This window comes from Apus apus, chromosome 2 (assembly GCF_020740795.1).
Source record: "Apus apus isolate bApuApu2 chromosome 2, bApuApu2.pri.cur, whole genome shotgun sequence".
Taxonomy (NCBI): Eukaryota; Metazoa; Chordata; class Aves; order Apodiformes; family Apodidae; genus Apus; species Apus apus.
The window spans coordinates 25,746,753-25,770,590 of NC_067283.1; the positions used below are offsets into that span (position 1 = coordinate 25,746,753).

The following is a 23,838-nucleotide window of genomic DNA, read 5'->3' on the forward strand; positions in this document are numbered from 1 at the left end:
TAGCTGAGTTTCTCTGTGCATGTGTATACATTTCTCTGTAAATGAATAAGAACATCTGAACTGTATCTAACCTGCTAGAAGCTCTTGCACTGCCTTCCCAGTAAAACTAATTTATTGATCTGTGTGCCCTTGGGAAAAAAAAAAAAGGCATGTGTTGTAATAACTTTTACTTATTTTTCTTGCTGCAATTAAATCTAGAGAAATCAGGAAAATTATTTTGACTGCTCCGGGAGAGGAAGGAAGGATAGTAAAGAAGTTCTGTCTTAATAGGTGCTGAAGAATCAATACACCTCCCTGCTCCAGCTGTGCCTCAGCTATTCATTCCTTCTCTGCTTTAGAAACAGGGACAGACAATAGGCACCCAAAATCAGGGGGATCAAGGACTTCTAGGGGACAGGACATTTGCTTCAATTCTGTCTGAAAACTACTAAATCTCAAGTTCTACATTTGCTACATTGTCCCTATCCATTACCCAGTTATGAGCACAGCATGCTGCCTTAAAAGTCCCAAGATTTTCAGTTGAATATTTGGGGTTTTTTTGTTTCCTTCCTGCAAGTTTTCTCCAGTCCTTCCCCTTCTGAAACTTTCCTGCACAAGCAGACAGGTTGGAAACAGGTTAAAAATGGAAGCTGAAATCCATATGTAAACAGCTGGCTCCAAGACCTGGTGCTCTAGGGAATGAAAACTTGTAATGCAAGACTCACAGAACTCTTGTGGGAGTTGGCTTCGTTTAGGTATCTACCATAAGTGTGTCTGTGTGCATATATCTGTACACCATTCTGATGCTATCTCTGTGTGCATATGTACCTGAGGTTAGCAGGGTATTCACTCCCTGCTGCACCAGGCACTCCTCTCTTTTCTCACACTTCTCATCTGTTCTTTGAAACTGGGAGTGCCTCTCTCTTTCACACATCCCATCTCTGCTAGCGCCGCACACCGATGGCAGAAGGACCTTTTTATACCCCTCGTATGTGTGTACAGCAGGTGAACTTTTCTCATTGACTCTCTGCTGACTGTGTGTGATGTTATCTACCTTTGAACCAGTGGACAGAGCAATGTGTTTACCCTGCCTAACTGAAATGCCCTGGCTTGCTCTCTAAAAACTCTTCTCTGTAGCCCTTCTGCAAAGGGTACCTAGGGAATTTTAACTGCCAAGTGAGGCATTAAAGGAAGGCATCATGAATATCCTACCTTTACCCCACTTCGAGTGGCTGTTTCCTCTCATGGACTATAAAATCCCTGATAAAGGGGTGGCATTAGTTAGTAGTGTTTTTCATTCTGGAAATGCCTCCCCATCCATGCTGGATTCCTCCTTACTTCCCAGCCTGGGGAGGGTATGGTTATCCCTCCTCCCTGTCAGCTGTGGAGCCAAGCTTTCCTTCTCCTCACTGCAGTTGCTAGAAGTAGGGGGAGTGATGGCAGATCTTATGCCAAGATTTCCTCTTTTTCCCAAGAGGGAGAAGACTGACTATCCATGCTGAGACACTTCCTTACAGTATGTGGCTAAGTCAAGCTCTCTAGCCAAGATGTCAGCTAGCAACTTGTGCTCTGTGGGCTTCTGGGGGAAGAAGTCCTAGGGGAGGCAACATGGTGGGAATATTATGGTGCCTGTTATGTTATTGAAAACAAAATACAGCTGCATGTTACTGTTGGCTGGATGCAACCTGTCAGCACCAATATCTCCCCAAGAAGCCAGGCCTGATTGCAGCCTGCCTTTGCAGGAGAAGGTGCCAGTAGCCGAGCAGTTTGGAGAAGTGTGACATGTTGCCCCCTGCACACTTCCAGGCCATGTTAATGAAACAGTGTTAGAGCAGGGAGTGTACCTGGAGAAGCACCATGTTGCAAGGAACCATGTGGTGACAGGCAGATTGCTCAGAAAGCCCCCAAGGAACTGCAGGGGTTTTACTGGTGGCTGAATGCCCCGGGTCTGAGACAACGTGTTCTTTCATCCAGTGAACTGACCCAGGGCACCAGTGGTGCTTGCTATGCCTTGATGGTGCATCAGGCTCCAGAATCACTCCAGAATAATTCCTCCATAGCCCACAGATTTGCTCATCCAAATTACTGTAACTCACTCTTTTAGGACTAGGTCTATTTTCAGTCTTTGTAGTTCACTGAATCCACAAGGCTGAGCATCCCTGCCCTCTTATGAGTGGGTTGGGTGCTGGCCCTGGGCACTGGAGAATGAATCATGTTGCTGTAGCTGGGAACAAGTAAGGAGGGTTAAGGAGGCTTTGAGCCAATTTGATGTATCACTGTCTTTCCAGCTCTGCTGGTATTATGTTTTGATCTGGACAATTGGAACATGTGTAACTTCAGACAGATATCAAGGAAAGAATGGTTTGCCCTTCTGAATAAAATGAGAACATGTGAGTGTGGGGAGAGAGAGGAAGGGAGAGAAACATTTGCATAGGTCAGGAAAGGTCATTCAAACATCTGGCAGTAGTAACTGACATGTGTCAAATTTTAGTGTTCATTAAATTCATATTAATGCAAGAATGGATCTTAAGCTCCAAATGCCATTTTCAGTTGCTGTGTTCCCCTAGTTGATGGTGATGACTTTTCAGAACTGTACCATGCTTGTTTGCTTGCTAGTGGCATCTGACCTAAGGTCAGGTTTCTATTTAACCCTTTCCTGTAGGTCAAAAGACAAATTAATCTGCTGAGAATTGAATTGGAAATGAGGTGTCTGGATAGCAGGTGTCCCAAATGTGGAATTGCTGCTGGGCTGAAACATGTTTGCATCTGTTCTTATGCCATCCTGTAAGTCATCTCTGAGGTCAAGGAGATACTCAGCTGACATCTAAGAGGGGAAGTTGCCACAGGGAGCACAAGTGGCAGGTGCCCTGTGTTAGCAGATTATCTTGCAGTCTGGGGGAAAAATTCTGAGAGTGTCACTTTGTGTATCAATGTAATGTTTCCATATATTGTCCACTTTGCTTTACCTGTGTTTACTCTGAGTTTATAACAGTAAAGAAGCACTATTTCCCTCTCCCTTAAAGAGGTGAATCTCACAAATCTTTTTCTTACTTTTATTTTTAGAGGATGAAGATGATGAAGAGATGGTGGAACCAAAAGCACAGGATGACTTGGAGAAGGAAAATCAAGACCAGAAGCAGGAAGTGAAAGAAGGTACTTTAAAAAATGAAAAGGATCTTGTTTCAGCTTTAAAGGACTGAATCCTGCAAGTAGTTACTCTCATAGGTAGTTCCCATTATTGAGAACACTGTGAAATCGAAACAGTCACCAGTTTTATTGATTCAGAACCACATAAGTGGCATAAAAGCAGAAAATTGTATCCCAGCCACCCAGCTGGTAGGTCTGAGACGCTTGTGAAAGGCACAATAATTCTGCTGTTTAGAAGAAGCAACATGTCCTCATAATTTGGGAACAAAGTAGAGATTCTTGGATTCCAGGACTGGTGCTTACTTGTCCTCTGGCTCAAATAGCCTGCTTACATGAAAGATTTAAAGTGCAAATGCCAGGCATTCCAGCGGCTTCATAAAGTTGGTTGGTCTTGAGGTACTTGGAGCCCATAACTCTCTGCCTGCCTGAGAGAGGCAAAATTAAACCTAGTGGTGGTCAGGAATCTGCCAGCATAAAACCATTTCACAGGAAATGTTGACTGTCAAAATCAAAATTTTTGTGTAGAAGCTGCCACCAAGGAACTCAGGGTCAAAGCTGCAGCCAGGCAGGTCCAGCCCTTCTATTAGTTTCTCTGGATTGAGACACTCTCCAGGGTTACAAGAGACAAAAATTCAGTTTAGTACTTCTTTCTGGTGGAAACAAAAGACACGTGTTGAAGTGGCACATGTCAGCACTCAAGACAGTAGATATGCTGGGTGTCTCCTGTTAGCTTCTCTTGGGCCCACTCTCGCTTTTGTAATTAGAAGAGGGATGTGAAATTTGGTCTTCCAGATCTGGGAATTGAATAGAGTATTGCCTATTCTGGTGTGTCACTTTGAGCAGTCAGGGCTCACACGTGTGTGGAGTGGGCTAAAAGAGCTGAAATGTCAGCAGCTCCAGTGTGAGAGGAAATGAGTTTCTTCTCCAGAATTCCTTAGCTCTGTGTTGCCAGGACTGCTCACACCTCTTTTTACCCCCTTGAAAGGTAACTTACTTCCTTAGGTAGGGCCTAAGCTGCTTCATGCTACAGTGATCAGTGTCAGGATGATTCTGTGACCTTGGCTTGTTTTTTTGCAAGGTAATCTCAATATGGGAAAAATATGGAGTCGTTTTACAGAGAAGCCCATAAAACTGTTAACTGTGAATACAACAGTGGATGCTCCTTTCTCATCCAGGGAAGCCTGGCATAATTTCCATCAATGTCCAAAAACCTGCATCTGGTGTATTTTGCCTACATTCTCTATCCCCACACACTGAAGTGCGTTGCAGTGCCAGTCTTGCTGTTTTGATTATAAATTGTTCTTTCTTCCCAATTAAGAGCATCATAGAAATCACCCATGCCATAAATCCTGCAGTGTCCGTTGCTCATTAGGTCCTTGCAGAAACACGGAGGGGGGAGCTCACTCCTCCCACTCCTCATCTTTCTGCTTCTTCCACCACCCTCAGTCACTGCTGCTGTGGGCAGAGGGGAGCTGCAGGAGCAGTGGTGACAGCAGCAACAGGAGTCACGCAAGAGTCTGCAAAGGCATAACTGATGACATAAGCAAGAAGCATGGCAGAATAGAAAACTTTTTTTTTGCTGAAAATTGTCTTTCCTCCCCAGACTGTGGGGTCAGCTCACATGTGGGATCTAGCAGTCACTGGACGTAACACAGTATCTAGTCTACTGATGACAACAGGAAGCCATAAAACCAGGTATCACTGTGCTTACACACTGTCCTGAGTTGCTGACTGGCTCTCTAGTATTCAGCTTACAGCTGATTTCACCCACATTTATTTCCATGTAAAAGTAACACTAGCACTTACATCTGGGGAGAAAGCACAAACTCCTGCATGAAGAGAAGAACAAAATCTAAATACATTCCTTGAACTGATTTATTTCACATTTTTGTGGGCTTTCAAGTTAGCCTTTTATGTACTTTGCTGACCAAGCACCACCACCACCACCATCTTTTATTTCTTTATTGTTTTTTTTTCAGTCTGAAGGCAGTGCTCCCTTTCTCTGCCTAGCAGACCCCCCAGGAGTGGTAGATCAACTGGGCTAGTTTAGCACTAGTCTCACACACAAACTACAGGCTGTATAAGCAAGGCACAGCTTGTTTTAGCAGAACCGGCTTTGTGAGGTGCTAACGCTTGACTGGGTTCAAGGAGGAAGAAAACATGCTCGTTGCCTGATAGAATGTTAATTTGACCTGCAGTACATGCTGTGATGGATAAAACAGTGGTGTGCAGCATTAAGTGCTGCATATCAAATGAAGCAGTTGTCCCTAAACTGACAGGGAATGAGTCCTGTTTTTAGTGTTTAGTGTCATTCTCCCTGTTGGCTTTAGCACATTCGCCAAGAAAATCCTATTTTCCTCGCTGTTGTAATCACCCTTCTCATGTTCTGAGCAGCATTCAGGGTTTGAAGCCATCGTTTGTGTTTCATGGAAGTGATTAAAACCATGTTACAAGTCAAAAAGGAGTTTAGAAGAACATTTCCTGTCGGTGCTGCGCTCCGTGTGCCTACTTAGAATTAATAGCTTTTCTGCAAATTAGCACATAATGGGTTAAAAGCATGTTTATGTTGGCATTAAGTACTCTGGCTTCTTTTTCTCTGCAAGGCAAGACAATATTTTGCAAACTTTTTAAAGAATCTCTAATAGATATTATAGTGGCGCCATTCACACTGCTATATAGTAGTTAAGGCTGTGTCAGCACTTCCATTATGAATCCTGTTTTTCAGGGATTTATAACCCAGCCGTAAAAATTTGCTCTGGGCTGAAATTTGGTTTCAGCTCAGGGAGCACATTTTTTAACAGATTAAAAAAAATCAGCATGGCCTTTTTTGAGTTATAGGAGCATAAGGAAAAAAAATACCATGGTCTAGAAAAGTGTGGGGAGAGAAAGGCAGACAATTTTTTCATTAATATAATTTAAAAATAGGTCAGGATGAAAAAGATTGGATCCAGTTGCTCAGACTCCCTTTCCCCAAGCCAACAGGACAGGAGAGTTCTATTTTTATAATGGTATTTTAAGTGGAAATGTGATACTTTTTTTCTCCGTGGTTTATAGGTAGTCCAATTTAATTCTACAGACATTTATTGCATGCTTCATTTCCTTGCCTTCTCCCGCACACTCCAGAGCTGCTCTGTGGGGTTTGGTGGGATTATCCAGCAGGCACACACTGCACCTGCAGTAAGGCAGCCTGCCTGGCACAGCACTTCTTGGAGCACCTCAGTGTCATGAAGGTGCTAAGGGCAGTGGAGCATCTCAAGTCCTCCCAAGTCTTTCTGGAGTTGGAAGGAAAAACCTGGCTTGTTGACATTTTGAAGCAAATGAAGCCTTGGGACCCGCTTGTGTTTCTTCCACTGGGCTGTCTGTTGCCACCCACGTCTCAGGTGCATAGTCTCCCCACCATCCTTGGAAGAGCTGAGTGTGGGGTACCTGCTGTTGAAGTGTGCTGGGCTCTGCCGGTTCCCAGCCTCTCCTGACCACATAAACAAGAGACTGGTCCCAAAATGCAGCGTCAAGGAGGCTGGGGCTTTCCACCGCCAGAGAGCTCTGGAGCTCCACTTAAGGAACCTTTTTGTGTCAGTAGAAACCACATGAACAGTGGGACGGGCTGAGTCTTGAAAGTGGGCCTCAATCTGCATTTATCTGAAGCCATGGATATATCCACAGAAACCTGCATGAAGGGCTGTGGTGGGGGAGGCTGAGATCTGCAGCTTCAAAGACCTTCTCTGCCCCCCTCTGCCCCTGGCCCCTCTGCATGGGGCTTGGTGTCCACATAGCAGGCTGTGGTGGGGGAGACTGTTTAGCTCTCGCCAGCTCAGGCTTGAATATCAGAGAAGCAGGACAGGGTGCCAGCTTTGCCCATGTGAACTCACTGGGGTTTTCAATAGCCTGTAACGCCAGGATTTCATTGCTGCCAACACCACAGTCAGTTTGGCTGTGCCCACCCATCTGGGACACCCCAGCCCAGGGGTGCTCAGGGATGGTGCTCGGCATGTCCCCTGGAGAAGCACGATTGATGGGAACAGCCCTGCCTGGCACAGTTTCAAATTTTAAGTCTCTGGACCCTGCTACTCCAGAAATGAGATATCCCTACATGCACCTTGAAATCTCCCTTCACACATTCAGCCATGGCGTCATGCAGGGATTTGGGTTTTAAACCCAGCAGAACCAGGATTTGGCCCATATGAAACCAGAATATGGCACATATCAAGCCTGACATGGAAGTGAGAAGCACAAGGAAAACAAGAGGATCACAGGCTATCGGCAGGCAAGGACTAAAAGCTGTTGAGAGCCCCTTAACACTTTGCAGTTCTCACACTGTACCTTTCTACCATCCTCGGTCGTCAGCACATCTAAAGTTTATGTGGATTTAAATACACGCTAAAAGAAATAATACAGCTCTTAAAAGGGTTTTACTAATCTCCTTCTGTCTCTTGTTATATCTCTGGGCTCATAACAAGGCTGCTTCCTGCTTTACTGTTTTTATAAGTTCACCCATTCTTTCTTTCACTTACTTTCAGGGTTGGTTTTTTTGTTTGTTTGTTGTGTGTTTTTTTTTACTTTAATTGATTTAATTTCTTTTGTTAGATTTTTACAATTGCTTAGGCTCCAGGAGAATTTTTTTAAATATTCTATGGTACTTATTTACATTTGAGTTTCTTTTCTGTTTTCTTTTTTTTTTTTTTCTTGTTCTTTGTTGGGGTTTCTCAAAATATCTTTTGGGGCTCCCTTGAGTCAAATCCCGATATTTAAATATTTGTGAATTTGATCCTGCACTGCTATCACAACTCATATTTACTACAAACTTGTTTCTGCCAGATAAGAACAAGTCTGCAGCATTTTTTATTTTAGCTACTGAAGACCTCATGTGAAATAATGGTATTTCTGAGAGTCATGTTAAATCACATGTGAAATAAAGAGAAAAGTTATTATTTTTCAGACATAAGTATTGGATAATTCTGTTGTTTTCATGTCCCATTCAATTTTTGTTACCTATTCTAAACCTTTTTGCTCATGCACAAGAGTACAGTGTCTTTTATTATGGATATACCTCACATTTTCTTCCATGGCGGTGTCCTCTGTGCATGTATAACTTCACCATGTTTTACTTTAAATGTACATTCCAATTTATTTTATGCAGTATTATACATTAACAGGAGTACAGGGCTTCTTTGATACGTGTTGTGACCTTGTAACCTCAGAGGCACCCGCACAGCCCTGTGCTTGTGGGTGTGGGATCCCATTGACATTTCAGTGGGTCTGTGAGAGATGGGATGCCCAATGGCCGTGTTAGGCAGGGTGTGGTTGCTGCACCATGGGTCCTCCTGCCGTCAGCTGTGCTGAGCCATGGATGGGAAGCAGAGCACAGGCACGATAGTTCGTTATGAAGCTGTGGTATAGAAACAGCAAGGTATGGGTTTTCCTTTGCAGGAGCTTTCATTGCACCCCAGGCAATAAGCACATAACTTCTAGCACTGGTGAGCTAAGCATTGCACTAGGCTTTGTTAGAGAGAGAAGGATAGATGTGGTTTGTTTGATTTTTACACCAGGGAGAGCAGATCCTTGAAGGCAAATGCTTTATACTTACAGGGAATTTCTGAAGATATTGTCACATCTCATAGGTCTCTGTGACAAAACAAAACAAAAAATACTTTGATCAGCTACTTGCATTTCTCATAGCTTTCCTTGAAGAGAGTCTGTGTCTCTTGAAAGCTGAGATCAAAGTAACTGTAAGCTCCCAGGCAGGAAGAAAAATTGCAGAAAATTACATCGATTCTTTTTATTTTATTCAAGGTAATGGACAGACAGGGAGAAGGAACAAGGGGAAAATGGAAGTGGCTCTGAAAGATAAATGGTTTGAAAATCTTCATGTTTGAAAGCACAAGCCTGTCTGTTTTGGGTTTTTTTTGCTTATACTTCATGTATTTGCAGTAGTTACAGCAATGTTTTACACTGGAAAAAATAATGATGTTAACATTCTTGTAAGAAGATATTGCCTCAAATAAAACTTCAGAGGCAGCCGAATGAAAGAAGAAAATAAGGTTAAAATATGAAGCTCAATATCACCAGGGGGCATCTGGTGTGTCAGTCAGATGAATGAGGTAAGCTGATTTATGCCCTAAAAACTTTAGCCAAGGTGTTTCTGATGCCGAAGAGGGTTTAATAGACTGCTGGCCTCCCACAGATCATTGCTAACTGCAAGGGAGATTTTGCTGAAGTAGAACTGCAATCATGTGTGTCTCCATTGCTTGTGAACACTCCACAGCTCCCAAGCTGTTTATTTTTTTTGCCTTTTCCCTTTCTATTGATTTTTGGTTGTATTTTCTTTGCCAGCTATAGTTGGCAAATGGCCAAGTAATAAATTTATATTTCCAAGCTGTAGAGAGGATTTGATTTAGCAAATAGTTCTTACCATTTGGAGGAGTTTGAAATGAGTTTTCTAGTTGCCTTTGCAGTTATTTTCTCCCCTTTTATGTTTTTTTTGCTGCTTTGTCATGCTTGTTGTCTTTGATTCTCGGAAAGCGATGCTTTAGTGGTGACAGTGGGATATTGCCTCATTACAGGCTTCCTTGCCAGATCAGTTCCCTTAGTGCCAATTACTATTCAGTAGTGGATGCTGCAATAGGTCAACCTGTACTTTTTGCTAGTCATTCTCTTTTTTTCACATGCATTGCTTCTGTCTAAAGCACTTAGAGGCAAATTATGCTCCTGTCTTGGTAACTGTCGCTCTGCTACTCAGGGGAATGGTGCGGGGGGATGTAGATATTCTCTGGATGCATGGAGCTCCACAGGGACAGCTAGCCTAGTGGTAGGAGGCATAAGGCCAAGGCCATAGGAGATCATCAAAGGCTAAAGTTTCTAACTTTTTAGTAGCTCCGTGGCGTGGCACAGCAACTAGCAGATAATTTAGAACTGCAACTTCAAACTGTGTCACTTGTTTAATTAAATACTAAGATAGGTATGACAGGGCTTGGAGTTAAATGTTGATGTATACTGGGTGTTCTCTGAGGCACCCTGCTGAAACTATCTTTTTTAGCCGCTGGTGTTTGAACCTAATATGGCCTAAGGAGACTGCAAAGTCATTCTCACAAGTAAACACCTCAAATCCGTAGTGTAAAGCCAAATGCAGGAGACCTTTGATTGACAGTTAAACTCTGAGACCAAGGCTCTGTAATTTTGCAATAAACCTTTTTATGGTATGTTGTGTGTGTATCTAACTGTAAGTTTGGAACAAAATTTTCAGTTAGCATAATGCCTGTGATGTCAATGGAGCATTTCATGCCAGGAATTTAAGCTAGTTGCAAGGTTAATTTGGTGTAACTGAAGATACTAACAACATTTTTTGAAACACAAGTAGTTCTGAAATATAACTAAAATGATTATTTAAAAGGATTTGTGGGCAGAGGCATAATTGATATACAACATTGCCACAATATCAATGACCTTGCTAATGTAACTGAGAACAGAATTTTGCACTATACTAGCAGCAGTATCCCAATTTTCTTTCCCTTGGATGCTCACGTGAGTTGGAATTTACCAACAAGTCATTAAACTGATGGAGATGTAGCATTGGTGCATCCTGCAAAGATAGTATTTTTCAAATGAAGGGCCATACTTGAAACACTGGTTTGGAGGCAAAGGTTTAGCATCTCTGCGTGCAAGTAAAGAAGCCACTTCAGCTTGCAGGGGCCAGGCACTCCTGGTCGGTGCCAGGAGTTACGAGCTTCCCAGCCCAGAGCCCGAGGCAGCTCCTGCCCCCTGCCAGGGCAGCTTTGGCCATGGCGCAGTGGCACTGAGAACCAGAGGTCTCCTCTGCAAGGAATAAAACTGTCTTAAAGAAACTGGTGTTTGGTCGGCTGCTTTTGATTTTGCTGCCTCAGAGAATATCTTTGGTTATTTACTTCATTGCTTTGCAAAAGCTCTAAAGCAGAGACAGAATTTATCAGTGACACCAAGGAGAAATGGGAAGAAGAGAAGGGAGAGATTATGTGAGCCCTTTCAACACAAAGAACTGTAGTATATGGTAAGAAGATTATTTTATCTTTGGCTCCTCTGACAGGTCCCCTGTTACATAAGTGTTCTGCTTTTTCAAGCTGGGTATTGCCTAAACGTCAGTCAGAGCCATTTCCTGAAATAGGAACACAGCGTTTATTTAATTTGGGAGGTTTAAGTATTTTCCATTTCAGAATAATAAATATATGAGATATAGGATCTCTTCTGTGTAAATGCTACATTCTGGGAATATACAGGAGTATGTTTAGTTATACTAAAAAATTCTTAGTCATTATTTTAAGAGTAAAGCTTTGATTTTTGTCCTGACATTGCTACAGCAAGCTTTCATGTCAAAAGAAACCTGCTGAAGATGTTGATTCATTGGGAAAGGGGTGAAATGTCATACTCTTAAGTACATCTTTTCATTTTCCAAGCTCCTCCTAGGGAACTGACAGAAGAAGAAAAACAGCAAGTTCTCCATTCAGAAGAATTCCTGATATTTTTTGACCGGACAATACGTGTAATTGAGCGAGCTTTGGCTGAAGATTCAGACATCTTCTTTGACTACAGTGGCAGAGATGTAGAAGAAAAAGATGGGTCAGTCTGGGAGGTTTTTTTGCTGTTGTCAAAAAAACTTTATAAAAAGAATTTCAAAGCCAGAAAGCCTAAATTTTTAAACTAGATTAAACATATTTATAGTTAAGAAAAGGTTAAAATCTCTCTGTGAAGGCCTGGGTCACTTCGTTAGCCAAAATTATTTTGTAAAACAGCTTCATGCTTTATTGCACTGGCTTTTTTTCTTTGATGTATGATTCAGGTGATTTAATTTTTTTTTCAATTTTGGGATGAAATTTCAAATTCTGAAGAGCCAATTGAAATAGATACATGTGTGTACACACATGTATATGCAGATGTGCATGACAGGTTTTGTATTCAGCAATTGATAGAGGAGTAGAAGCAACAAAACCTGAGAGCAGGAGAGGAAATTTAAGTTTCAGCAGCTGAGTATCTGTTGAAGCCTCATGGCAAATCAGTAGCTGTGTCACACTGAAGTTACTTGCTGGAGGTTACTTTGGAGCATCGCCCCTGTGGACTGGCAAAATGCATCAGTGTGGTAGTGTTGGACGAGGACTGAGCTTCAGCCCATCCTGATGGTGCCAGAAGGCATCCACCATCTCCATTGCTGAGAAGAAGTGTTCTATCTTTAAGATTTCAGGAGTCAAAAATAAGAGAGATTTGCTTATAGCTTGGAGGTGAAGACTCAGAAAAGGGGGAGCGGAATGCCAGGCCCAGGTTCAGTCCTGAGAGACAAAGGTGTTAGAATGTGACCCAGAAGAGTGAGCTAGAAAAGAGTCAGGAAGGCAGTGGGAAATTAAGAAATGTGGTTTTGTGAAAAGTGTAAAATTTGTTCCTTGGTGCAGATTTGTTACTCTCGGCAGGACAATGAGAGCAATTAAAACAAGGTGGCAGACTTCCCTGTCTTGGGCAAAGATTTGAGAGGCAGTCAGAAACTTCTGCATTGCTTTTCACAGCATTTGAACCCTGGTACTTCAAAAGTGTCACTTTGTTTGAATTCACACAGAGATGTTCAAGCAGGAGCCAACCTTTCCTTTAACCGTCAATTTTATGATGAGCACTGGTCAAAGCATCGTGTTGTCACCTGTATGGATTGGTCTCTTCAGGTAAGATGTAAAGCTGGGAGATACCTTTCTATATACCTTCCAACTTCTCCCTAAAAATTACAGCCAAATTACAGCAATTTTGGATTTTGTTCTGCAGAGCATGATGTCATTTCTTAGCTAACAGCAGAATGAGTGAATGTATGTTTCTCCATAAACAAGAGTAGTGGGCAATAATGAACCTGTCTTTTTTTTTTCTATGTTACTTGGTCTTCAAAACCAGGATGTTGCAGTAAGGCTGCAGTTTAACAAACCTAAGATGAATCTTTACTTTTGCCCCCTGCTCCACTCCTTCAGCACACAGAAATTTTTTTGGGACAAGTGGTTTAATATTAAACCAATTTAAAATAATTGACTAAATATGTAGCAATTTCTTCAATAAACAGTTATGCATAATAAAATATAACATTTAAAAAAATAATAGTGAGGAGTGAAATTGATTTTTATAATATACTAGAACCTAAGGTGTGAAAGTATCTGAACAAGTTGAAAAGACTGAGAAGAAGTCTTTTGAAAAATGCTGGGTCTTCTCTCTAAGCCACAGAAGAGGAGGCTGCAGCTGGCCAGGGGGCATGCTAAAGCAGCGTGCTGGGAACTTGTCCAGTTTCTGTGCACAGCAAAGTATTGTCATATTACAAAATAAAACTGACGATATTGCTGCTTAAGCTTCCCAAAACCAATACAGCCACATCAGCAAAGCACAGAAACCAGGTTAATTAGCTACTCCATTAGAGAGCTGGGATTAGCACACACATATCACCACAGGTCCTGTCAAATTAATTTGGTCCCAGTTTCACTCCAGCCCCCCACATCCTCTCTGCTTTGTCCATGTTAGCCTGTTCCTAGGTTCCAGCCTGGAGCAAAGCAGCTGGTTTCCCTGGGGAGAAAAGAGGAAACCAGGGAGAGCCTGTTGCAAGGTCCGTGATACAGATGTAAGAAAACTACTTCAGAAGGACATAGGCTTGAAAAATGGAAATGCAGGCTAGTCTGCCTAAGAAGTTGGCCCCAAAGCCAGCCTCAGGCATGTCCTGATGTGTCCAGAACCCTGATGCAGCCTTCTGTGGGTAGCAAAGATGCTTTACATGTAGCTCAGACAGTGCTAAGAGCAAGCCTTGCTTAGCCCAATCTCACAAGAGCTGCTCTCTCTGCACCATGTTAGAGACAGCATGTGTTTAAGGCCAAGGAAGTAAATGGCATGTGCAGGCTAGGGAGAGGCAGTGGGTGCGGAGCACCATGACTCTCACATCCATCCTCTCCTTCCCCTTGAAATGGCAGCAGGGTTGCTTCCACCCCTCTGGGTACTTCTCAGGCAAGGTGGCAGCTGACTGGGGTGGGGATGGAGGATGGAGCAGGCAGCAGGGAGGAGCTGGAGGTTCTCACAGAGCCTTCCCAGTGTGGGTCTGGCTGTCCAACCAGGTGTGATGCTCAGCAGCAAGCTGCAGGGAGGCTTCTTGTAATATCCAGCTTGCACCCAGTGTGTGAAATGAAGGATTTATCCCTTTGCTTTCATAGAAAATATCAGCTTAACAACAGGTATGCACTGGTGTGACGTGGGTGGCCTTTAAGCACATATGGATTTCCACAGAAATCAAATATAAGCCTGAGGAAACACTTATCTTAGGTTGTTCACTTGTTCAGGGGCTGGAAATTACATGGAATTCTTATCTGATATTTTCCTAACAGGCAGCTCTTACTGTATTCCCAGGGCAGCAAGAAAAAAAGCTGCCTCAGAAGAGCACTGCCAAATGTAATTGCTCAGCCCCTGAGGCTCCCAGGCATGTTCTGCTTCCCACCTCTTTGTTCCAGGGTGGCCCCTCCTGCCTTCCTCTCCGTTAACTCTTCCCGCTCAGCTCCCTGGCACCCCAGTGGCGGCTTCTCCATGTGGGGGGGCGAGAGGGGGTGCCCCGTACTGGCCTGGAAGGAGGGACTTGCCTCCTCCTTGCCTGAGTTGAGGTGTCTCATGCAGAAGGAGCTGGAGCCAGAGGTATTTCACCTAATCGTTAGCTCTGCTTCTCACTCACAGTGAATATGGCAGTGGCCAGTATGCCAAAGGAAAACTTGAATAATGATGGGAACTGCAGAACACATTGCTCAATTTTCTGCGATAAAACTGTTGCTGCAAAACAGCCTGGAGGCAAAGAGAAGCATAATCAAACAAAGGACCTTGATGCATTGATTAAACGAGTTACTCTGTTCCCAGTCAGATGTAAAATATGGTCCCAAACATGTGGGATCATTCATACTATTAAAACTAACTCACTAGCCCCTTGATTCTTTTGCAGAGCAAAGGGAAAACAGCTTAGATGCTTCATCAAAGATCTAAGGAAAAGGCCCAATGTACAACATAGAGAGTGGGATCACCTTGCTCTGTCCATGAGGAGGTAACTTAGCTCATCTAAAACAAGAAAGCCAGTCTCAGGGATACTGCTGCATCTCTCTTAACTCTCAAGCAGCAGCCTTGAACACTGTTTCCCACAGCACCATTTCCACATTGTTTTCAGTCGCAGGACATCTGGGTACCTGGTGAGGACCAAAATTCTGTGAATGCAAGTAGATTGAATGAAGCGGCAAGTCTGCAACCCTACCATGGATTTAGGGTGCTGCACTTAGATCTGTTTTTTGAGGAGACAAAAAGCCTCCTAATGGTGTTGCCCGACTAGGTATGACCCCAGCGTTTATGTAAACTTGAAACTGTATTTCCAATCAGGTGCATAAACTGTGATTGCAAAACCTATGTATAGACCAGCAAGATTTGAGTCAGTGTTTGTTTATGGCCAGACATGCTGCCAACAAGAACATGCTTGCTAGACTTTCCGTGAGCATGAACCAACCCGAAAGTGCCTCTAAACCAGTGCTTCAGACCTGGTCACACACCGTATCTGGCTGCAGTCATGAAGCTGGAAGGACTTGTCACTTCTGCCTGCCAAGGGGTCTGCCCCTTCACAACTGCAGGCTCAGCTGCTGGTGTGAGTGGTACCTAACCTGTTCAGACAAAATGAGATGCCCTGGCAAGAGCCTACTGTGCACACTGTTCACTTGGACCTGTGCCAGTGTGGAATGAAAAGGTTCAAAGGAGAAGCTAAGATTGCTGTTCAGAAGTGGTTGTAATCTCTGTTGGAGGAGAGAGAGAGAAGAGGAGGGTGAGAGCAGTGGAGGTCAGGCTGGCACAACTATGTCCAGAGAAGTGGTGTCTCAGGTGGTGGGACTAAACCACACTCAGTTCTCCCTCAGTTCTTGAAGGGATGGTTCGTCTGCTGCATGCTTTAAATGCTATACAAGTGACATTGGTGCTAAATCGACCTTACAAGCTGGGCCAAGAGCCAGAGTCTGCAGGATATAGGTACAAGCCAGTCAGAGCTGCCTCAAATTAGGGAAGTCTATGGTGGCCATGTGTCATTGCTGGTTCTCCCACACATGGGTCCAGTCTCATTTGGAATGATGAGCTTGAATAGAATAAGTATCAGCTCCATGATGTATTTATCCATGGAAGTATACACAAAGTGGGAGAGAACAGCTGCTGATGGCAAAAGTTATAGCTGTGCACATTTCTTCTAAATGGATTTTGAGAGCAGAGGGGTTCAAACCCCAATAATAATGATATAAAGGATGGTGGGTTTTTTAATTTATTTTTTAAATGACTGGTGTGGACCAAATTCACAGCTCCCAGTAGTACTATTGGCAGTTTCTCTGGCCCACTTCCTTTACATCTACCAGCTGCACTGTTCCCCTACAAAGTAGTGAACAATCTGGCAGGGTTTTACCTGGGGAAGACAAAAAGTAACAATGTTTTGCAGAGATCCTGGAGAAATTTTGAAGGAAAGCACTCCTAGTTTACAAAAGAAGGGCATGAGTCCTGCAGAGCTTGGGCTGGTGGCTTGTTGGTCTGGAGAAGCCATGTGCTTTTCTCTGGTCATGCCACTAGGTCCAATGCCTTACTTTGACTATTTAGAGGGAAGGACAGAGGCTACCAAAAGTGCCTAGTGTCAAACATGTGACAGGGGAGAACTGTGTGCTGTTGTATTGGCAGAAAGTAACTGACATTTTGTGAGCAAATTGTTGCTTAGGGTGTTTTGAAATCATATGAGGTCATCAACAGAATGTGAAAATCTGTTTTTTCATACATTATATTATGTGTGTGTATATATATCCATAAACAGAACAAATACATATATGTGTTTTGCATGTATACTTCTATACATCAGTGGGTAATGTGTGTACAAGAAAATATGGATCTGATTTTAGAGTGCTCATTGCATCAGTCTTACTGAGTCTGGAATTCGAGGTCACCCTGTGCTTTACAAGATGACCTCAGCATCTTGCAAAATTGAGCTTCTGTGAAGATGTTTTGTTTGCTATTTGAATCATTAAGAAGAGCTTTCAAGTTCATTCTATGCATAAGTGAAGAGAAAGAGAGCATAATGAAATGAGAAAGAATAGTTTTCAAGCATGCTGAAAAAGCTGAATTTCAGATTAAAAGCATGTCAATGTTATGGTTGTAGTGTTTTTATTATTAAAATAAATTAAGACAATGGTTTGTCCCTGAATAAATGGTTAAGCAAATACATTAGCATTACTTGAGCTTTCAGGTTTTTCCTCTTTCTTGCTTTTCATTTCCTTTATGAATATCCTGCTAGTTGTCTTTTCTGAGAATTGCCTGCAGAAAATAACATTGCTTTTCTGATATTTGAGATTAACTGATAGAGACCAAGGAGCAGGAGCTTTAAGGGTATCAGGGACGAGTAAAATATAAAACCAAAATGGAGCAGAATACTATGATTGGACTTGTATGTATTATAATTAAAACCAGATATTGCAATTTTAGTGTGAGATTATTTCTTTTTCATCTGATTTGGCATAGGTTCTTCGTCATCCATCTTATTTAATTTGCTTTCCCTTTTTCTTTCCAGTATCCCGAGTTAATGGTTGCTTCTTATAACAATAATGAAGATGCTCCACATGAGCCTGATGGGGTAGCCTTGGTATGGAACATGAAGTTCAAGAAAACCACACCAGAGTATGTTTTCCATTGTCAGGTGAGACTGAGGAAGCCCTTAATTTCACGCTAGACAAAACAAGAGTTTACTACATGGTGCATCTGCCTACTGTTTGTATGAAGAGGTTAAAAATAGGCATTTTTGGAAAAAGTACAAGCAGCAGTCCAGTGTTTTTAGAAGGCAGCCAGCCTTGTCAAACAATACCGAAAGCCTCTAAGGGCTGCATGTCATTCTTTGTCTATTTAAAACAGTCCCTAGGAGATTTAGTTTATAAAGCCCTTGCACTTACAAAGTAACTGTGGTGTACCACTTCCTCATCCAGGCAGTAACATATGCTTCCCCACCCACGTTAGCTTCCTTGCATCCTCTGCACTCCAAGCTGCCTACCCTTGCCTTGGTTCTGCTCAATACCATGTTTTGCCTTTAAAACTGGGAAGTACACTTTGCATTTCTGGTCTTGCGTCTTACAGCTTGATAGAAAAGGTCTCAACTCCAAAGACTATTCCACTAATTCCTGTTTGATTGTCCTTTAGGTTAGCAAACCCAAAGTGTTTCACTTCACTCGATACTCCTTTACAACCATACTATTTCAGAAGTTTATGGACAATTAAAAAATAGTTGGGTGTTTTATTTCTATAGGTCTATTTACTCCTCTTTTTCTACTGCTGTTGTGTGTGAAATGTTCTGCTCATTGGCTCTAACTACATCAAACTGTCCAAACTGTGGAACAGGGCTTGGGCCAAATTTCCAAACTCTTCACTGATATCCTTCTGTGGTAATTAAATACAGGACAGTTGGTATTCAAAAAACCATATGGAAAAGTTTCAGCAAGCAAAACTTAACAATCAGAGATTAGTAAAGTGCAGATTATTCTGCGGTAAAAATGGCTTCTCTTAGAAGGATATGTATTACCTGGCTAATTGTGTAAGCTAAGTGTCATTTTACATTCAAGGACCAAACATCTTTTTGAACTAAGTTTATGTTTGGACTTGGGTACATTATCAGATGTAACATAGTGGGAGGGAGTTGGTGGAATTGAAGTTGCTGCTTCAACCCGATTAAGTAACCTTTAATTCTGGCCATGTTTTTCTAATTTGCTATACTGAAAAACAACTTAAAAAGGAAGGCCTGCACAGCAAATATGCCATGCAGATTTTTATATATACATGTATATGTGTGTATGTATGTGTGCATTACCTTTGTAATGAGAACTTATATTTTTCTGGATATCTTATTCAGCAGATTGACGTGTTCCTTCAGACTGCTTAAAATCTTAGCTCAGGTCCCATGTTCATATTCTTCTAGGATGTACATGCAGCTCAATGTTTTAAACAAAATATTCAAGAGAAGAGATTGCCCATTGCATTTTCAGGAAGAATAATCCCTAAACTAGATTGATTTTGCAAGATAATAACCAGATTCAAAGTAGCCCTTCTGAGTGAACAAGGGGGAGATTGACTACAGCTATAACAATGTGCTCCATTAATTGAAAAGTCTATCTAGTTTTAAAAGTAGGTACACTTAAACAGGGCAGGTATGACTCACTAAATTGAAAGCATTGACACAGGCTATATTCTTCATTAGAAAAACACACAGAACCAAGTGGTGGCCAGAGGTTTGCCCTGGCTGAGCTTCTGTCTAATTGTTCCATTAAGTTGCATGTCCCTCTTTTTAGAACTGGAACTTTAAAACCTGTGAACTGAAAGAGACATATGGCACTGTGCTTTCACGTGCATCCTTGATCCATCGTCTTTCAGTTAGATGAAATCAGTTCTTCTGTCCATGAGAAATACTTTTTTTTTGGCCGTACTGTCCACAGATAGTTTGCATTATAAGTACGTTATGAGTTGGACCCATATTTGAGCAACCATTATAGGGCTTCTGACATGTGGAATATCTTTTGCATCTCAGATTGGATGGAGATACTCATGTGAGATTAAATGAAGAAGCAAAAATCATGAGACTTGGTCTCTTGAACACAGGTTTTGTTTAAACTGACTCAGATGGAAAATAAGTTCTGTAGATCACCATGTTATTCTGTTAGTTAGTGGAAACCAACTGTATTATTAGCCAACCCCTAACACTTATATTACCATTTTGCAAGAGAAACACTTCCTCACTCAGTCCTGATTTAGTAATTTCTCTAGGTCTTCTGTGAGACAGGCTTTTTCCTTCTGCAGTGCATGACCTTGGAACAGTCCATCTCAGCAGCTAGAGATGAACAGGCACCTCATTACAGCTAGGTTGCCCAGATATGACAAACACAGAACTTTGCGTGTATTTTCCCAATATATCTCTATTTTTTTTTCTTTTCTGAAGACTTTATATAAAACCTTGGTCTTAATAAATACTCTACGGTGCTGAATAATCATCCTTTTGCGTTTCAATTTTTGGGCTCACAGAGTGAGATACAATCAAATAGAAACTCATGTCACATGTAATTGTCGAAGAACTCATGCAAGCCACTTCAGAGAAGCCAAGTCAATACATAGGTTTATTAAGCCATTTCTGAGGAACTTCTAAGAAATTCCACATCAGGAGTTCTGATAATATCCATAGAAATAATAGGTGAAATACCTCTGGACAGCTAAAGACCTGGCTGAACTTCAGCAGGTAGAACTTTAGGTACTTCTTGTGCACATTTGGTAAATTCTTGAAGCTAGGAACTGTAATGTTTTTTGCTTTCCTATTATACTATACAGATTTAAGTGAGATGATGACCAAGGGTTTTCTTAATTTTTTTTTTACTTCCTTCTATGACTTTTTCTAATCTTACACAGGATCATTGGAATTGTCATAATCAGAACAGGCCTCCCCAGTGCCTTTCAGAAAGATGCCAGAACCAAGGGGCTTCAACTGAAGTTGTCCATCAGCCATGGCAGACAATGATGCAAAAATCTGCCAGTAGTGATGCTTTTTCCTAAAGCAAATCAGGAAAAAAAAATTATTTCAGTCCATACACATGAGGGATGATATATTCTGTAAATGTTTATCTTGGCTGTTGTCCCTAGTGATCTTATCGCTATGAAATTCTTGCCCAATTAAAAGTCATATTAGATTGTTGGCTCATTAATACAGTGCAGGTGGTGGTAAATTTCATAGCTCTTCAATGTGTTATGCTACAAATATTGGTTTCAATTTTTGTTAAAATGCATTAGGGGAAAAATTACTGTAAGCCAAGTGGACTTATTGTTAACTCACGTGAACTGCCATGTGATCTATCAAAGCCTTTCTAAACAAAACAGTCCCACTGGCTTCTACTGTCTCCTCCTGTGGAATATTTATTTTCTTCTGCTTCTTTTATTTTTGCCCTTCTTTGGTTTTTTAGATTTGTGCTTTACTCAGTTATGTGCTGACAGTATTTTAGCTGGGACTCCCACAGATTTTTTCCTGTATAGCTCATCATACATCTCTTTACCACAGGGTAAGAAATGGGAAAACAAGGGAGAGTGAGGGATCAAGCAATTTGTTAATTTGTTTTTCTATGTGAGCAAGAAAATATTGTCTCAGAAGCAAAATCAAAGTGGAAGGATGATATCATTTGCCAAAGGAATGAATGTTCTATACTTTCCTTAGGTAGTCAGGAATAAATTGAGCATGTAGTTAATGCTGCAGTGTGCAGACTGGGAATGTCCTTGCTGGGAAGAGTCAGGGATGTCCTCTTCCCCACGCTAAAGCATTACAAACCCTTGGTGTAATCCAGAGCATTCCAAAGGTAAAACCCAAGCCTTTCAGAAGTACTTTATGAGGCTCTGAAGATGAGTCATCCCTGGTTAGGTTGGTTTGGCAGTATCCAGAGAGGGAATGAATTCCAGCAAAGACATGGAAATCAAATTGACTTGCCTTTGTTTTGGTGGGAGAATTTCAAGCAGTGATTCACACTGCTTCTCTCAGCTACTGTTGATCTGTGTTTAGGTGGGGGGTGACAAAATAAAAAATATTGTGGTGGGGTTATTGATAATAGGACTCAGCATGAGCTCAATCCTGTATTGTTTTGTGCAATGCATGGGGCTGGTCTTCTATGTGAACATTCCTGTACTACTGATAGATAGGGTAGCATTAATGATATATCTCAGTCTTACTATCTTCTTTAGAAAGTGCTAATAATGTGTTTTTAAAACACCCATAATGTGTTTTTTTCACTGAACAAACAGATCAAAATCTACATTACCCTTTAATTATGAGATTATTTGTAATGCAATGCCCATTGTTTATGTACTACTGGTCATCTCTGCCCGTGGTGCTTCTGTTTCCTGGTGGCCTGATCTAAGCTTTCTAAGCCTAAGCGACCTGAAGAAGTATCTGAAAGTTTGCACCAAACTATCTGTTTGAGTGAGGCAAATGAGAACTTAGGCTGTCTTTGCTGTAAAGTGGCAAGTTGAAGTCTGAGCTATTACAGCTTTCCTTTCAGCAGGGACTGTTAGCATGGGTACAACACTGCTCTTATACCAGATCACATAACTTTGGAGTTGGAGCTGATCTGCAGAGATGGAAGATACAAGGGAAATAAATAATCAGTGAGTCTAGTGGACTTCAGGATATTGCAAACCATTTCCTTTCTTCTGGAACCAAACAGGGGTTATTAAAGTTGGTTGAGGTATCTGGACCTCAGCTTCAAACATCGATCATTTCAAGAGCGGAAGGGTGGGGGGAAGACAGCTAAAGATATTAGTTTCATGCAAATAAACCAAATTCAATGTTACTTTCAGATTTGGAGGACCCTGCATGGTGTTTGGAAAGTTTGATGAATTCTGCTTTCCTACACCCGGTCTGATAGCAGCAACCAAAAAAATTACTAAGTTGACTGCATTTTGATTTATTATAGATTATTTCCTGATCTATTAATGTCCTCTTTCTCTGCTATGTCTTTTCCAAATGTCTCAAGCGGGCAGTGAGAAGTACAAATCTGACACAGAAGTAACTCTATTCGGCATATTTTTAAGGAAGGAGAGCACATGTGAAGTAGCCTTTATTTGAGGAAGCAATAACCATTTAAGAGTTCTTTCAATAAGTCAGCTTGACTTTTAGCATAATCGCAAAAAGATTTCAGCAGTATATTACTTTTAATAGCTGCAGCTATTTCTGTCCTTTTCCTAAAATGCCATGCAGTCAGATTTACTTGGTTGGTTCCATCTCTTTACTAAACTGTCAGTTTTCTGTGGGATATGGAACTTGTGTTTTCTATTTTAATTTCAAGAAAAGCTGTCCATGCTTGGAAAATATTGGTGGATTGGGTACAGAAATCAGCCACTCAGCTGCACCACAAAATGTTTCATTCTCCCCTAGCTTTTTTTGTAGTGGCTTCTATACACTGTCATTAAGTTATGTGTTTGACCACTCTTCATTGCTTATCCTGGTGTGGTCTTTCCTTTTTCAACTGAATGCATGGAGTCAGAAATGTGTATCTTAGAATTAGATGCACTGAGGTAAGTGAAAAGCTATATTTACTGGCTGATATTGGCTGGGGTTGCCTTTTTTTTTCCTGATTTGGTTCCTTTGTTGTTGTCTGGTCTTTCAAAATGAACATAAATTCCTTCAGATGTGCTTTCTGCTCCAGAAGCCAGCCTTTTAAAGGTGCTGAGCTCCCAAATCCACAAGACTTGTGTGTGAAGCAGGCTGAGGTAACAGCATGAATGACTAATATTCTCCTTTTCCTCATGTCCTTGCATTTCCTTCACTGTGGAAGCCAGACCGGAGCTCAGTCCCAGAACTTTAAAAGAAAGGAAATACTGCAACAAGCTTAATTGTCAAGAAAGTATGCTTGGAATACTTTAAAAATAAAGAAAATTTTTCTCTGATAGTTATATTAGTGTTTTTCCACAAAAGCTACCTCATTTTGCTGCTGCTATCGATGTTTCAAAGAATGTTTCAACTCTTCAGACCCATTAAAGCAATGACAGCCTCTAAACTAAAACTCTGCCCTTTCCAGAATTTCTTAAATAAATTCAATCCAAAGAACTAGCAGCATATCCAGTCCCAGAGCTGACTTGTCTAGTTCCTCAGTTTCTAGTCAAAGTGAGCATCTGTGGTCATTCTTTCAAGTGCTGCAA

General features: G+C 41.6%; 1 protein-coding gene across 7 annotated transcripts in view; it reads left to right on the forward strand.

The window, feature by feature from the left end:
* Positions 1 to 23,838, forward strand: part of DYNC1I1 (dynein cytoplasmic 1 intermediate chain 1) — a 189,215-nt gene that overhangs the window by 96,458 nt on the left and 68,919 nt on the right. For all 7 annotated transcript variants that reach the window (XM_051610895.1, XM_051610898.1, XM_051610900.1 and 4 more), the window contains 4 exons: positions 3,043 to 3,132; positions 11,550 to 11,712; positions 12,698 to 12,797; positions 17,702 to 17,827. In XM_051610895.1, coding sequence (XP_051466855.1) covers positions 3,043 to 3,132; positions 11,550 to 11,712; positions 12,698 to 12,797; positions 17,702 to 17,827 — 479 coding nt within the window. The remainder of the gene's footprint in view (positions 1 to 3,042; positions 3,133 to 11,549; positions 11,713 to 12,697; positions 12,798 to 17,701; positions 17,828 to 23,838) is intronic.